The sequence below is a fragment of the Rhea americana genome, unplaced genomic scaffold, assembly GCF_003343005.1.
Source record: "Rhea americana isolate MKP2758 unplaced genomic scaffold, rheAme1 scaffold_74, whole genome shotgun sequence".
In the NCBI taxonomy this organism is placed as follows: Eukaryota; Metazoa; Chordata; class Aves; order Rheiformes; family Rheidae; genus Rhea; species Rhea americana.
This window is the reverse complement of record NW_028186912.1, coordinates 1,887,969-1,904,687: the sequence shown is the minus strand read 5'-3', so window position 1 is coordinate 1,904,687 and position 16,719 is coordinate 1,887,969. Positions and strand designations below refer to the sequence as shown.

Here is a 16,719-nt window from a genome sequence, read left to right as displayed (position 1 = left end):
ACTGGCACAGCTAAATTGCCAAAGTTTGTTGAAACTAGCCCTAACATACTAAAGCAGGAACTTTAGATTCAAAAGGATTTTCTTCCCTAAACCTGCACACATTTTAGAAATTTTAAATTTGTCTGTCTGATTTTCCCTCTGGATCAATGTAAGAAAAGTCAAAGCAAAAGTCAAAGCTCAGGAGTTAAGGACCTTTGTGGAAGTTCCTTTTGATATTTCAATTTGCATGTTTTCAGTATTTAATTAGTGCATCACAGAAAATAGATAAGTGTTAATGGTGCGGTAAATAGACTTGCGTATCCAAAAACAATCTATAAGAAGATTATGATATGCTCTGCCACAAATTGTGATGTTCATACAGACAAATATTTAGGCATATACCACCTGCCCTTACCACAAAGGCTGGAAAGCACTCAAGACACTGCTTCTGCAAAGCAACCTGCAGCACTGACCATTTATGCCCATTGGGAATCCTCTCACCTCACTTATTTTTCTCTGAAGTTACAAACCACTACTTTTCCTGGTACTAAACAGAAGCGTTTATCTAGATGGAGCCAACATCGGACAACTTATCCCTCAAGTGTTTAAAACATGTAATGCCATAGCCAGTCTCTATTAGAGCGCTCACTAACAGTAGGGAATATTTCAGATAAAAAAAGAAAAGGATCATTTATGACATTAGTGGAACTTGCATATCAAGAGTTCAGCTCAACAGCAGAGATCACTGAAGGACTGGGATAAAAACAGTCAGTTTCAGTAAAGTCTGAGTTATGAAAATAAGTTTTTAATGACTACATGAGTTGGTGTCTTTAGGAAAGAGTTCAAGCAATCAGTTGAGATCAAGATTTTTTTTTAATAAGTTACACAGTGCCTATACAGCTATTGCCCTGAAGGATGAAGTGACTGACAGAGATCTAAACCCACCTCACAAAACAAAACTTTGAACAGAGCTTAACACATAATAGGGAATTTTTAAGATATAAAAGCCATGTTAAAATAGTAACATCATTCAACATGGGTTTTCCCCTACATCTTTTAAGTCATATCAAAAGCATATCAAGAAAATCATGAAGGTATTTGCTGGTTCTTACTTTGCTGTGGTCTGGCAAGGACAAGAATTCGGGACGATTTGGATCTCCACATCGCAGGTCAGACATGTAGTCCTCTGCAGAGCTCTCCAAGTCCTCATGACTATAGCCATTCAACATATCCACAGGGAATGCCATCATCTTGAGGAAAAAAGTAACATGATTATTACTGCAGGTAAACCTGAGGGATACAGTGTATAGACTACTATATATTCCTACTAAAAATGCAACTAGGAAGACTGTTAAACATCTCCCTCCAATCCAAGGCTGTCCAAATAAAGCACTAACACTGAGCATGACACTCAGGAAACCAAGCTGTGTAGCTGGGGCTAATTGGACAGACAGACTAGGGCAAGGTGGGCACCGCTGTGTTCAAAATAAACCTACTTTTTTCTCCTCCTCTTTTGCCTGTCTCTCCCCCCACATTATTTATTTTGTGGCAGCTACAAAGGACATATGTATCATCGTAGCTTCCACCTCTGAGCCAGGAAGAGAGATGTGCCAGACATTCAGTTAGGGTATGCCTGTTAACATCTAGCCTGTAAAACGATACATGAACCCCATCTGGGGTCAGAAGCAGAAAAGGAGGTTTTAGCCAACAGATCCCTCTAGAGCCAAACGTGACAGATTTCCAGCACACAAAAATCCTTTTTGCAGCACAGGTACACAGGCCACACACTGCCCAGAGGTGTCAAGACTCACAAGATGCATGCATATGTATTTCTGTGTGGGACTGACAGGCAGAAACATTGAAACCCCATGCTTTCAGTTAGCTTGTCTTCACCACAAACCCAAACTTTTTCAACAGGTTTCCTTTATGCTGATCATTTGAGCTGAAGTAAAAAGCAACAAGATCTAAATATCATGCAAACTTAACAAGCGTTTTACAAGTCACTAGCACAAGCAGATAGACCATTAATTTATTTTCACCACTCTGCTGCTTGTGCAGCCAGCAACTCTCTGCAATACTTCTGCTAGCACCTTCTCCCACATCACTGCTTACAAAAATCCTTCATACGCCTTCACTGTGTTCCTCAACTCAAAGAACTCCAGCTGCAAGCTATGTACCAGTGTGCATCTCGTGCAAGATCAGTCCACGGATGGCTGTGCCTGCTGCTTTCATAAAGCAGGCAAAAACCATGGACTGAGCTGCACAATTAAATCCCTCACAGCTGGTGTTTTTGAGACCACCAATTAAGCAATAGGTGGCCAGTCAGACAAGAGGTAAACAGTTCAAAACCAACATGAAGAACTTCATTTATTTTGGGAGTGTTTGCATTTAAACCCCTCTCTGAAGAGGCTGATGAGCTGTTCAGAAATACTCTCTCCTGCCAGCTGACTGTTCTCAAAAGCATTTCAATTGTAGATAAGACATGGCAAAAGCTACTGAAAAAAAACCCAACAGCCTGCATCAGATTTAAGTGACACTTTATTAAGGCGGAAAGCAAACCAAAGCTAAAGCACGGAAGACTGTGGTGGCAATAGCTTGAAACCTTGGAAGTTTTCTTTGATTCAAATTCTCCTTGCAAAGTAGCACCAAATTAAGACGAGCATAGCTACTGGAATTCACTGAATGCTCTTCAGCTATGGCTGTTGCAGGTCTGTAGAGCTATACCCAAAACCAGACACACTGGCCTCTTTTGGGCTATGGCCCAGACCCACACAAGCACAGGCTAGTTCACAAGTTTGTCCTAGAAGAATACTAGATCTCTTCATCTCTCCCCCCATTGCTCCCAGCAATTCACCACCTAACTTTCAGACGAGTACAGTGTTTTTCCAATGGGATTTAAGATTAATAGTCTCAGTTTATTCTCCCTTTTTTCCAGCCCTCTCCCTTTCATCTGCAACTTAGTATGGGCCCTGGTAAATCATATGCAAAAGACCCTTTGATTTCAACTCACCTACTGGCAAGTACAAAGTACATTTTAAAAGCTTTTTAGTGGCAATAATATACTACTAAGAAGTTGCTTGAATAGATGAGGCCATTCTTTCCACACAAAAGGCAGATTTTTAATGTTAAAACTAGAAAACAAACTCAGATATTTCATTGGCATTTGCAGCTGTTGAAAGAAAAGCATTCCATTAATGCTATTTTTTAAAGATATTATTATATACACACACACACACATATTCCCCACAGCAATTTCCTTTTAGATCTAGCTCATTCTTTTCCATTATCCGTTATTTGGGTATTCTCTTGCCTTCTCTTCTAGTCTCTCACATTCCTCCTCCTATTGCCCCTTACCCCCTTCCAGACGCATAGCCGCACCCCTCAGTTCTATATCCGTTTCCTTCCCCCTCCAGGAGCTGCCATGGCTAAAGGGACAGAAAGGCAAGAGATATCCGGCACTAACGAGCTCCATTCCCCCCCCCCCCAGCTGGGAAGGGAAGGCAGTTCAAGAGCTGCAGACCAGGCACGGCTGCCTTTGCTTGCAGCAATAACCCAGAGCAGCCAGAGGAGCTGCTGGCAAGGGAAGCACCAGCAGTCTCCTCACCTCCGGCGGACAACAGTACAGTTTACCTATCTACATGAGGTAGGCCACTCTAAAACAGGCCACTCAAATGTCTGTGTTAACAGCAAAGCCATTCTCTCTCTTTTTTTTTTGGAAAAAAAAAATAATCTTTAGGGTCTCCCAGTCTGAAATCTGTGCAAATTAAAATAGGAGCATAAAACTCTAAATAACACATATAGTATAAAATCCCAAATAGAAAATTCCAAACAGAATACAGCACAGCAGTCTAGAAATCTTGTCAACATCTACCAAGAGCTCTGGATTAATACGCCAGATCTACAAAGCTCTAAACACGCTAGCAACGTGTGCACGTTTTAAATGCACTATATATTCTAGTGCGGTCAAGCCCTTGAGGCAGACAGAGCCCATCTTAAACATCTCCCTTCTGGTCTCTTCTGGACATCTCAGCTCTGTCCGCCTTAAGGTATGGATCCATCCCACTAAATCCAAGCACTTAACTGAGGCTGCCATGTCAGGAGCGTAACTCTCTTCAGCTCCTCTTCTAATCAGTCACAACAGAGACAGACCCCTGCACTTGGTAATTTATTCTCCCAATTGATCAGCAAGGGCTGTTCCAGCTCTGAGCTTAGACATTGCAGTGAAATGCCTGAAGTTAGGCAGGAAGAATCCAAGCCTAAATGCGTATCTGTGCAGAACTAGGCAACGCAAAAAGTGCTGCTTTGTAACTAACACCAAGAAACCAGGCCAAAAACATTCAGCCTTCACAAAATAGCCGAAGAAATCTCGAACTGCTGATAAAGGTACTAGCTTGATACAACACACACACACTGCAAGAGCTCCAGTCTGAACAGGAACAAAGGTGAAATGTGAGTTACATGTCAGTGCTCCTGTGACAGCATGAGGCTTTAGGAGCTGGTTAGCTACAACATATTGGGCAAATTCTGCTTTAGGGGGGGGATACAGACACATCAACAATCTAAAATTTAATTTTATACATCCTCGCAGGAAGAAAAAGAAYCCTATTAAAGAAATACTGAAATGCTTGGACAACTCTGAAAATAAATGACTTCAGATGAGTTTCACTGTTACATGACAAAGAGGCATGCAGGCTACAAGCTCGAACTAAAAGCCTCCAGGTTGTAATTCCTGACATTTTTAGAATAAAATGCTACAGGACTAAAAGCAGAAAGCATGCAGCAAGAAATGCAGTAGATTATCTGAATTCTAATCATTACAGCACGATCAAAACAACACCAACGATACCTTTGCTTATAGGTAAACAAGGACAAAATTTTTTATGCTAATTAATAAATATACAGAATTACCCTCAGCATCATGCAAAGATCTTCTTTCTATTCAGTTGGTATCAATAATGCATAAATTCCAATCCCTGCTGTCAAAGCAGGGACAGAGCCTGAGAAGCTCCAACTATGTTCCACCTTGATAAAAATAAAAATGAGGTTTTTTGCTTTTTTTGGAGGGTTGTTTAGCCACATGTTCAGGTAATTTTGTATTTATATTATCCACCCCCCACTCTGAACTCGGCTATATTCATTATGTTTGAATTTTCACCTTACAGCATTTAGGGGGAAGCAGTTACACAGAAAAAAAAAAAAAACAATATAGATCAATCTTCAGGAGCAACCTCAAAGAAAACCTACTCGGCATCCTTGCTTAAAAAAAAACACATCTTTTGTACTGTGCAACAGATTAAACATTTAAAGTTAAGACCTCTCAAACACTTTTGCGATGCAATTTGTATCTTAGTGTTGATGAGACCAGGTATTTCACAAGACGTGTTTGCCATTCCCTGAAGAAATCATTGAACTATAAACAAAAAGCAATCAAATTGCATTAAAAGGACTGAAAAGCTGATAACAAGAGAACGCCCTTTGATTTACCAGTCTTCAGCAGAGCACGAGAAAGTAATCTAACACTCTAATATATAAGAATCTTTCCTTCTAGCAAATTAACCTACCAAAGAAATCAAGTGACTGCCAGTTGTAGTAAGTGAGCAAATTTCCTCACACACAAAAAAGCGATTTCTTTGTCAGTGTCTTTACAAAGGAAACATACTGAGGGCTTTCTCCTTCAAAAAGTTTCTGAAAGGCTCATGAGGGAGGAAGAGGAAGAGAAAACAGCTTTTCAGTTTTTCTTGTGAAGAGCATTACACATTTTTCACAGCACAGGACAGCACAGGTCTCCACCAGGCAGCCCACTGCACCCTTTGCTGTTGCTCTAAGCCTCCATGTGTTGCACGACTGTAGAACTGTCAGGTCAAATCCTTGTCACACGCTGTGGGTCCACGCTCTGCTCATGGGGTACCACGCCAATTGGCTGGCAGACAGTCGGGCTGACTGAGCACACCCAACACAGCCTTAAGCAACCACACTCATCACAACCATTTGTGCAAAATGGGGATTAAGAGTAGAGGAGAGCAGAAAAAATATCCAATTTTATTTTTTTTATATGAAACAAATAGAGCTTTTCATGCTTCAATAGAAAGAAAACTAACTCTTACACTCTTCATAAACATCATTTCACATAACAGTTTTAAAGATTGTATGAAATGAACTCGAACGAGCAATATTTTGCTTTAACGCGGAATTACATCATTTTTCCCCTTCCCAACATCGTACAACTTACTATGTGAGAAGTGACACGTCCTTGCTAGAAACAGCTGCAGCAACAGAGGGTAAAGATCAATTCAAGGAACAACAACAACACACACATTTAACAAAATGAGTGAATACACTTCTCTGCAGCTGAGAAAATTCCCAATCATGAAATCTTCATTAACCTAAGCATTAAGGTGGAAAGATTATTCTTGATTTCCTTTTTCTTGAAATGGAGAGTAAGCGGACAATCTTGGAAATCGATTCAAATTACAGATTTCTGAATGCCACTTGCAACCGCTATTTACTCTTTAGAAGCACAGGAGGGAGAGACGCACTGCAGATGCGGCTCCGAGGCCGGCAGAGGATTCCCAAGGCTCCTGGAAGCGAGAGCTGGGCACCACCGACACAGGCCCTCACTGCACGCTGCCAGCAAACAGCAGAAAGTTAAAGGAAGCCAAGAGCTACAGAGTTTCTACAGCATGTCACAAGGCTTAAATGCAGCTTAAAACAGTTTTGGGGTGCCCTTTTCTATGAGGAACTGTAGTTTAAGTGTTTAGGCTGCTAGCCAAGGATTTAGAGGAATCAGGATAAATTTCTAGCTCTGCCACAGACTTTTTCATGGGAACTCTGACATGTTACTTAATCTCTATCTGCTTCAACTCTGCACCTAGGAAACAGCAATAATAGTGACCTCAGAGAGACCAGAATGAGAAATACTTTACCACGACCATGAGAATCAGAAGCTTAATTGTAGCAGAACTTCACAACTACTGGAAGCAGACAATTAGCACAACTTATTTGCAGGGCTGATTTTCTTTTAAAATTATAAACAATCCACCAAGAACCTTCCAACTTTAAATAACTAAAACATATATACTACAATATATATATGCAAAACTAAATCAACAACTAGACAGCAGGGTGATCAATTTTAAGATTTAAACTAGGGTTCAAAAATATACTTCAAATTTAAATTAAAAGAGAAACTATTTAAGTTATGAGAACATACACTAAGGTGCTCAAATTATGACCTTGAGCATGATTTGATCAAAAAAAAACAAAATAAAACAAAACGCCACTAGAAAGATGAGACTGTTCTACAGACATCTTGCCATGCCCTCCCAGGCTACAAAAAAGCTACAGCTGGGCAGCACTGTGAGAAGAGATTTTTAAATGACAAACTGAACCTTCATTTACACTAGCTGCTGATGTCCCAGCGCAGACCAAGGTGGGGGCCAGGGAGGCCCTCAGCCACGCTGCAGAGCCAGTCCTGATGAACTAAACCAGCAGTCGTCTTCTCTATCAGAGCCGGGGAGCATCATCCTTGTTTTGCTAGGTTAGCTTCTCAATCACTAGTTCAGTGAAAGCTGAAAAACGACATAAAACTTGGGTAAAAAAATAGTATATTTGCTCATCTAGTTTTGACTTAAAAATGAGTTGCAAGGATGGCATCTGCCACTTCTAAAATTGTGAAATTCTATTGACTAGAAGCACAAGCTCAGCTAACTTATTTACACAAATGTTTCTTTGTTTAGACTAGCCAGCTGTCATATTCACAAAACATGTTTTCATCATTTTTGTTGTTCCTTATGCAACATCAAGTACTTTAAATAAGGGGGGTTTGTTTTGTTTGTTGTTTTAACATACTACACGTTTGAACTTCTTTCTCATTTCTATTCACACACAGTCTGAAGCAAGTTTACGTATATAGAAGTTTTTCATCCTTTTTTAATACAGAAAAAAAGTAAATATTAAACTTATGTTAAGACAATTAATAATTTAAATATGCAAAGTGAGTACCTACCTGATCTATTATGAGTCTTGTGGACTGAAATACATAGGGAAAACTTGTTCCATAACTAGCAGTTTAGACCATAACTGTACAAAGCTTTTATGTTTTATAAGTGAACCTGTCTCTTGAAGCTCTATTCAATTTAATTTGTAACACAGACTGAGGGAAAATAAAGGCATTTTAGGAAAGGAAAGTTGGTTTTACTTTCTTTTTTTTTTTTATACAATATAGTATGTATTATGTATTAGTAATACAGTATGTATTTGGATTTCCTGATAATTGCACAGACTTGGGGGGAAAAAAAAAAAAAGAAAAACATCAACAGAACATTATTTGCCCCATAGAACAGACTCAAATGTCTGTGTTAATGGCAAAGCCATTTTATTAAAAAAAAAAAAAAAGATCTTTAGGGTCTCCCAGTCTGAAATCTGTGCAAATTAAAACAGGAGCATAAAACTCTAAATAACACATACAGTATAAAATTCCAAATAGAAAATTCCAAACAGAATACAGCACAGTAGTCTAGAAATCTTGTCAACATCTACCAAGAGCTCTGGATTAATATGCCAGCCACATTATTTGTAATCTGCTTGAAGCAGCTTATGCAGCTCTGATTTTCTATTAGAGATACTAATCGAAGCTGTTGATCTGAATGCAAATAAACAAACAAATACAATCAATCCTTTCTGTTCACCCAACACTAATTAACCACCATAATTTATGTTAATTCACTTGAATAATACAGAATTATAAAATCTTTTGCTAAATAAAGGATCCAACTCTCCAATCCTGGCATAAAATGCAATTTCAGTGGAAATCCAATCCTGACATAAAATGCCATTTCAGTGGAAATCAGCAACAATTATTTTTGAAAGGTGTATATGACTGGGTTCAAATAGTTTCCTCTGGAACTAAACACTGAACAGTATGTGTGTATTTTATATATATACATATATATACACATATATATATATATGTGTGTGTGTGTGTGTGCGCGCGCATGTGTATATATGTACTTCACACATTTTATTTTACTTTAAAAAATTCTTGTAAAATGTGAATAAACCAAAATGTTTTTGAAACCAGAATACAATCTAAGTATAAAAAGTTCATTTTTAGGATTAAATATATTAAGAAGGTTCTAATTTGCAACGAAAAAAAATGTTAACATGTGAGCAATTCTAGAAGCCTAAACTGCCAAAGTGTATTAATACAAAACTAGATACTCTTAATACAGTATATAAGTAACCATCCTGAAGAGTGTTTTTAAATAGTGGTTATTAGTGGTTAATAGTGGAATTGCAAAATAGGAAATACATGATCTCCATTAACAGCCTCAAAAGTTTATAGTTTTAATTGAAAACAGGACTGAAATCTTATCAGTTGTCAAAACTCATGTGACAGAGGAGTATGAGCATTAACGCACCTTCACTCTAAAACTCACCGTGGGTAGGTAAGATTCTTAAACGTATGCCTAATTAAGCACTTATGTAACACCACTGATGTTTTGCTTAAGTGATTAAAATTAGTCACCCGATTAGGTAGCCTACTTCATCAAAGACCAAGTTCTTAGGTAGACAAAACACTAACCTGCTATTTACACTTTCCTACCGTCTCACATCTTAATGAGATCATTTGGCTTCCTGAACAGTTTCTTCTGTATAGAAATCTGGGAAATCACTATGCACAACCGTTTCCTACAAAAGTGTGTAGGATCTACCAAATTATAATGCTGCGTTTGAAATCACTCAGAATACTCTCACTTGACAAACATTTCTGAGAAATGAGTTGTTCTTGGAGAAGTCTTTCGCCTCTTCCTTTCAGCTTCTCAAATTGAAAGTTAATATAAGCATGCATATAAGGAAATTCATTTCAGTTGTGTTTGAAAACAATTAACACCTAGAAGACCGAAACATAGTCCTAAGTGCGATTTTACTCCTTAGATCCTTATCTCCTTGACATATTTCAGCTCTCGCTCTTCTTCTTAATCTCCCACTGTCTCCTCTTCCTTCCACACGACGAGCATGCTTAGTGTCTTATAAAAAAAAGAAAAATAACCAAATACAAAAGAACCACCAAAACCACCCATCCACCCACAATGAGCCACCTCTCCTCTCTAGTTACTGTTCTTTCTCTCTCCTCTCATGCCCCAGCAGTTTTCAAGCTCTCCAGCTCCATGCTCAGCCCTCAAGTTTACTCCTGACTTCACACCCCACAGAATCACAGAATCGGATTAAAGATTCAACAGCTCAGCGCTTTTAACGCTCACCCAGCCGCCCTCCCCAGGCGGCATCCGGCCGCACTGCATTGCCCTCCTCGCCTTCCACAACTCTGTATCCCCACATGCTCCTCCTGCTTCTCCAGGCACCTCTTCAACAAATCTGTAAGAGAAGCCTCCTCCTGCCTCCTCTCCGAGTTTCTGCAGTTTTACTTGTCAGTCTCTATCAGAAGACTATCTCCCACTCCTACTTGGTGCCCACGTTCCTTATCAGCTTGTTCAGTTTTCAAACCTCCATGCTTTCTATCACGTTACTCCTCCATTTTGGGAGCAGCAGCCCATAAATATATTCAGTTATTTCAGACGGATAAGAACAACAAACTCTTCTCTTGACCATACTTACAAAAACCCACCACCTAATATTGTTAGACATTCTCGTGGACTGTCAAACTGTACCATACCAGCCTAACACACTAGCGAGACTGATACTGCAGCAACCCTATGTATGCATTTCCATTTGTTTTTAAACTCTCGACAGTGCTGTCTTCCCCCTATCCCCACCACCCAGGTGGGCCTCTACGCTGTGCAGATCAGGTCAGCCACTGCAGATGCCTGTTACCACAGTTTAATGAGTTACTGCTCATCAGCTAAACAACAGTAACTCTCTTTATGAGTGCTTCAAGAATATTCCAAATGCAAACTCAAATATGATGGTGACCATGGTTACTAACAGTGAGCAGCAGTTCATTACGCTTTGCAATCATACCCTCCATACTTAAGGAGTTACTAGAACAAGCTACAACTATACCACATAAAGCCTGTGGATGTTCCAGAGCTGCAGGAAATTCAAGTACTATAGTACTTCAGATCTTGAAGTAAAAAATTATCTACTGGCTATTAAGTCAATGGTAGCAGCAGACTACCAACAGAGAGAAAAAAAAAAGCAAAAGCCTAATTTTCATGTGTGATTTGGATGAAAATGTAGAAATTGGATAGAAACTAACACTGGATCTTTCCAGTGCTAGGAGTAAGTCACATGAAGCAAAGCAGGGAATGTAGTTAGACAAGACAGCAACACCAGATCTCTACCAACCCCAGAATTTTCTTGCAGACCACAAGCACACAGAATTGAGAAGTTCTAGAGTCTGACTATATGGCCCTCTGGCCCATCTACCATACCTTGGGAACAGAATCTTGAAGCCAGCATTTCAGTAAGCATAACACTTTTAGACAGTAAGAATTTTAGCCTGACTTTAAATCATGAGTTGCATTTTTTTCAGAAAGGGTCTAGGCAGATATCTCTAACCATTATCACAACTACCTTCAAAAGATGGCAGGTAGTTAGAAATAGTGTTGAGTAAGAGAGAATTTTGAGTTTTAGCTGATACTCTTACCTCAGTTAATGTTCCACACTGGTGAATTCTTTCAGCTGCACACACCTGAAAGCTTGACAACGTAAAACAGAATGATGAACCTCTTCGTCAGGACAGTTAGCAAGCAGACTTATCAAAACGCATAGGATCAAAGAACACCAGAGGAGTTAGTGACACAGATAACTAGAAAGACAAGAGAAAGACTGCAACTTTCCAAGACAAGGAAAAGATAGGATGAAAGTCAGATGAGGAGAATACTACAGACATTTAAGTATAATGTTCGAAGCGCTAATTAGGACTTGCAGACACCATACTTGGGCCAGGGACATGATGAGATCATTACTAAGTGTCAACATGAGCCCAGTCACTTTGTGAAGAGTATTTCAAGTTACCATCCCAGTTGATACCATTATAGCAAATACAACAGTGAGCATAAACCCGTGCAGAACAGCACTAAGGCACTCTAACCTTTACAAAGGCCATGCAGACAGATTATCCCAACCCCCCATTTGCAAGTATGTTTCTTCTTTCATCATCCCATCTCCATAAGGATGGAAAGAGAGGCAAGCATGCTCTAAAACAAGAAATAAACTTCATCATTTGAAAAAAATGAGTATTATAGAAGAACAAATTCAAACCTAACATCAATATGACTCAGAAGGTAGCAAAGAGTCAGGCATCCTACAGGCTACTCAGGCTAGAAGAAAATGTAATTATCAAGGTCTGGAATTTCTTGTTTATGTGGAAGTCCTGTTCTCAGAACAAAGGAAGAATCAAACATCAAAAGAATATTTTACTGCTCAAAGCCCTCAGGAATCTGTTCAGACATCAACTGACTCGTATCCCTGTTTTCCAAGCTTTTCAAGGGGGCTGCACAAATGAACTCAGGGCATGCTGTCTTACCCAAACTGAATCATCCCTCCTCACCATCCATACCTATTGCTATCAGAACCAGTACCTAGCAAACTCCTTGCCAGATAGTTCCCATTCCTGAGCAGCTCTCTTTGCCTTCACTTTCAGCAGTCTCACAGTAGCAGCTGGGAGATTGCCAGTACTCTCACCTACCTCTAAAATAGTTTCCCCCACCCCTCAACTGCCTGAAATGAAATAGCAATGATTATACCCAATCTATCACAGCACTGACATGCGCTCACTAGCTGTCAGTGAACGTGTTAGCACAGGACAGAAGCTCAGCATCAAGAATGTCACTAATAGTGGAAAGGAATTCACACACAGCCTCCTCCCTGGCATCATCCTGTCCTCGTCTGCACCACCAACCATCCTGACACCCTTCCAGGAATTTACATGCTTCTGTGAATACACTGCATTTCCCCTGCCTCTCTCACACATATTTGTACACTACAGGCTTCCAAGCTATACCTCTTAGCATCTATATTAACCTGTTCTGGATGGACTTGACTTTTAGAACAGCTTAAGAACTGATTTTCTCTAGAAATGCAGATGTCCCTTGCATAGTAGGGACGTGTTTAGAGCAATGACAAGCAACTTCTCATCCCAGCAGCTTCAGAGGAAAGGCTGACAGCTCAAACTTTCAATGCTCTAGTACCAAAAGAAACAGAATACCTTAACATTTTAAAATCCTTTAGGTTGTCAGTGCTGCACAATAACATTTATGTTACTATTAACATCTCCAACATGTTATTATTATCAATTCATAAATCAGTCAAATACCTCCAAATATTAAATTTTGCTGTTTAATTGCTACAAAAGCTTTGAGAAGTGCTATTCAAGCTAGAAAGCCTTTATCCTCTAAACTGCTTTGCTACCTTCAAAGATTTACAGACCAGAAAAAAAGGCTGGTTTTCTAGCAACACATTTGCTAATCTAAACACACTTTACACTTGACAACTGACGTATGAAAATTATAAAATTAATTATGGTTAGTGCAGCCCTCCTTGCCATTTGAAGCTCACGGAGAGACATATTCATGCTTGGCAAAGGCCGCTACGGTGGTAGGCTCATAATCACTACTATGTTAGAACTTCTGAATCAGGTGTATTCTAGTACTGCCTCAGGGGCTACTGAACTGATGGAGACTACACCTTTAATGGTTATTCTTTTCCTTCAGTGATTCCACAGAAGGAAGGAAACTTACTTAGCCATGCATACTCTACATGTTATAATACAACCTAGAAGAGAGTAACACTGCATTCTGTTCATCCTGCCCCATAAACTACCTGTAACCAAAAAGAGAGAAGAAAGATTGCTATCATGAACTTGTAGGTCCCTTGCTCAGTAATAAAACAGTTATTTTACTACAAAAACAGCATGAAGAGAGGAACATACCATAGTATTGGGAAACAGATCAGAAATCTAAAATTCTGTTTTGAATAGCTGTACAACATTCAGTTCAGTACACCATTTAGATAAATTCATCCTGCTAGATTTGCAACTCAAGGGATCATTTAAAACATAGATAGGTAGGTAATATCCTTTAGAACACTGGTAGATTTTTCCAGTTACCTTAGAAAACACAAAGAAAAGAATGTTAGGACTAATAGTTCTCACTAAGTTTTAATAAAGATTTTAGGGAAGATTTGAAAGCTTGTCACATCTTTTAGGAAGGATTCTTAAATATTTTAGCGAGATTTTTCAAAGCTTCTTTGAAATCCCAGACTCACTGGAGAACACCAACTAAAATAAAAATATATGTTGTCATAGTACATTGTTTAAAAAAAAAAACAAAGAAACTGCAAGAATACCAGGTAATAGCTATCAAGACATACCACATATGCCATTTCAGTCATGTTCTAAATAACACAAACATTAAAGTAGGCCTTTGCACTCAGCATAATTTAATTCCTACAAAAATTACTGAAAACAGAAGTTTGGGAGGAGGGTTAGCTTTTATAAGAGTTTTTCCCTATTCCTATTGTATGAAAAAGTGTTATTATCAGTTTACAGAGTGAGTACACCAGGAATCACTCATTGATAGAAATTATTCCAAAGAACTATGCATCTCTACCACAGCTGCCCCAAACTTTCTGCATTTCATAGACCAAAGGATGACTAATGCTTTCTGGAATGTATAACCGATAGTATTTGATGACTAGGTTACAACTTTATGGGGCTGGGAGAAGGCATTTTTCTTTGAGAAAATGAGAAGCTAGTAACTTGAGTACAAAAATATTTAAGGAATAGCAATGTGAAAATAAGCATAAATACACTTCACTTCAGCTCTAATAACACTGTTCATATTTTGAAGTTTATAAACATAACTGGTAACACCTTTAAATTATTACTATTGCTTGATATTTATAGACAAGTTGGAAATATCAACAAACCAAACCTTATCAAATTAAAGAAACTAAGCAAATAGAGGGCTGTTCCACTCTGACAAGTTCCTCTCTAACACTATGGAATGCCATCTTCTCCTCTCAGTGATTTCTTATAAAAGATTTCCATATTTTACATTTAAAAACAAAAGCAAAAGCACTGTTAGATGTCAGCCTGAACACTCAAGTGAGCTCCATCTTGCACTGACAAATACAGATTCTGCACTTTAACACCTGTGCAATTACAACTATTTAAACAAACCTACACAGATAGGATGTTTGGATAAGTAAGGAGATTTAAGTTCACCGAGCTGTATCTTTGCAATACTAATAGACATTAAAAAAATTTAATAAAGTGAAGAGACCTTATCTGTATAAATATGCATAGAAGAGAAATTAAGAGTGTTTTATAAGTCATTTGTCAAAGTAGTGCCTCTTTGTAAAGGAGCTGGGTTATGAAACACTCCAAAAGGACTTAGTAAAGATACCGCGTCTTGATCATGCATTGTTGGAGAGAGCTCATCGGCCAGGTACAGCAGAATCCCGTTAAATTAGTCATACGCCAGAACAGTAAAGAAAGGTGCTTCAAAATGTTTGCTTCCATACAGAGCAGATGCTAAGAAAGAACAGATTGGGAAGGGGGAAAATGGAGAACAAACTGCAATGCAAGTCTGCTATATATGAGTCCCAAGAGGCTTTTCATTCATAAAACAGTTGATGCTGAAACTGAGATGATCACCGAACACTTGAACTTAAACGTTTATATTGTAAACCTCTTTCTGCCATTATGTTGTTCTCTACGAAATAGCTGCTAGAATGTTAGTAACCCCACTTGTAAGGTGAGAAGTTGCTAAACATTTAAATTAGTCAGAGTTCAATTAAACAACAAAAGTGCTCTTGTAGTTGAGGGAGCAACAAAGACGCAACACACTCAGTGCCTGCAGGAAGTCTAAAGGAGAAGAAAGACCACGATCACTCTGATCTTTGGCGACCTTTTATACGTTGTTCAATGAAGCAGCACTGATTTCATTATGGTGATCACCCTGCCACAACACATATAGCACTAGAGAACTAGTGGGTTGTATACCCAACTATGACCAACAGTGTTGCCCAACATACCGAACAAATATCTGCACTTACCAAGCAAAAAGGAGAAAAAGTTGTCCCCCCACCACCGTCTTCCCTCCATCATACAGATGCATACACAAACCAAGCATCAGCTGGACCGTGTCCCCATACTACTAGCTAGCTCACCCCCAAATTCTCATTATTAACAATAAAAACACTGCATCATGGAACAGCCTATATTTAAAGCTAGTTTTTTAACCGTTTCCCCCAAATGGGACATTCACAAGCATATAAAAAGAGCTGGTTTTATTATACCTTATTTTTCACCAGTGCTAGTAAAACATTTGCTTGAGCCTTAGCTCCTAGAGTAACCCACTTTCTTGAGCTGGATTTAGCACTCTATAAGCAGGGCAGCAATGCTACGCCAACAAGGTATCTTAAGCAAGAAGTTTCCTCTTTGGTTTAAGGGGGAAGAATCAACCCTACCTCAAAGAAAAATTAAAACACACACACACACACCCATTACATACTGGAAAACAGAACCGTGTGCACGCACGTGTGTGTATAGATACGTATGTAGGTGTGTGTGCACACGCGCCTAGATGTGCACGTACACACATACGTGCACGCCCGTGTGTATGTACATACGTGCATGTAAATCACGACGCTACAACAGATGCCTTCCACAAAAGATGGCTGGCTCTACCAAACGCAGCGGGGCCGGGCCAGGAGGTGGCCGTTTCCCTGAAAACTCGCGCAAAACTTGGCACCGCGGCCCCGGCCCCCCGCGCC

General features: G+C 39.2%; 1 protein-coding gene across 3 annotated transcripts in view; it reads right to left on the bottom strand.

Moving 5' to 3' along the window:
• Positions 1 to 16,618, bottom strand: part of FAM169A (family with sequence similarity 169 member A) — a 34,775-nt gene extending 18,157 nt beyond the window's left edge. The window contains exons 1-3 of one of the 3 annotated variants that reach the window (XM_085322070.1): positions 11,585 to 11,642; positions 7,378 to 7,547; positions 1,092 to 1,229 (exon numbers count right to left, since the gene is read on the bottom strand). In XM_085322070.1, the coding sequence (XP_085178196.1) occupies positions 1,092 to 1,229 (138 nt within the window). In that variant the 5' untranslated portion in view covers positions 7,378 to 7,547; positions 11,585 to 11,642. Of the gene's footprint in view, positions 1 to 1,091; positions 1,230 to 7,367; positions 7,548 to 11,584; positions 11,643 to 16,575 lie in introns of those variants that run through there. The other 2 variants (XM_085322071.1, XM_085322069.1) reach the window with 2 other exon arrangements.
• Positions 16,619 to 16,719: the final 101 nt, after the last annotated feature.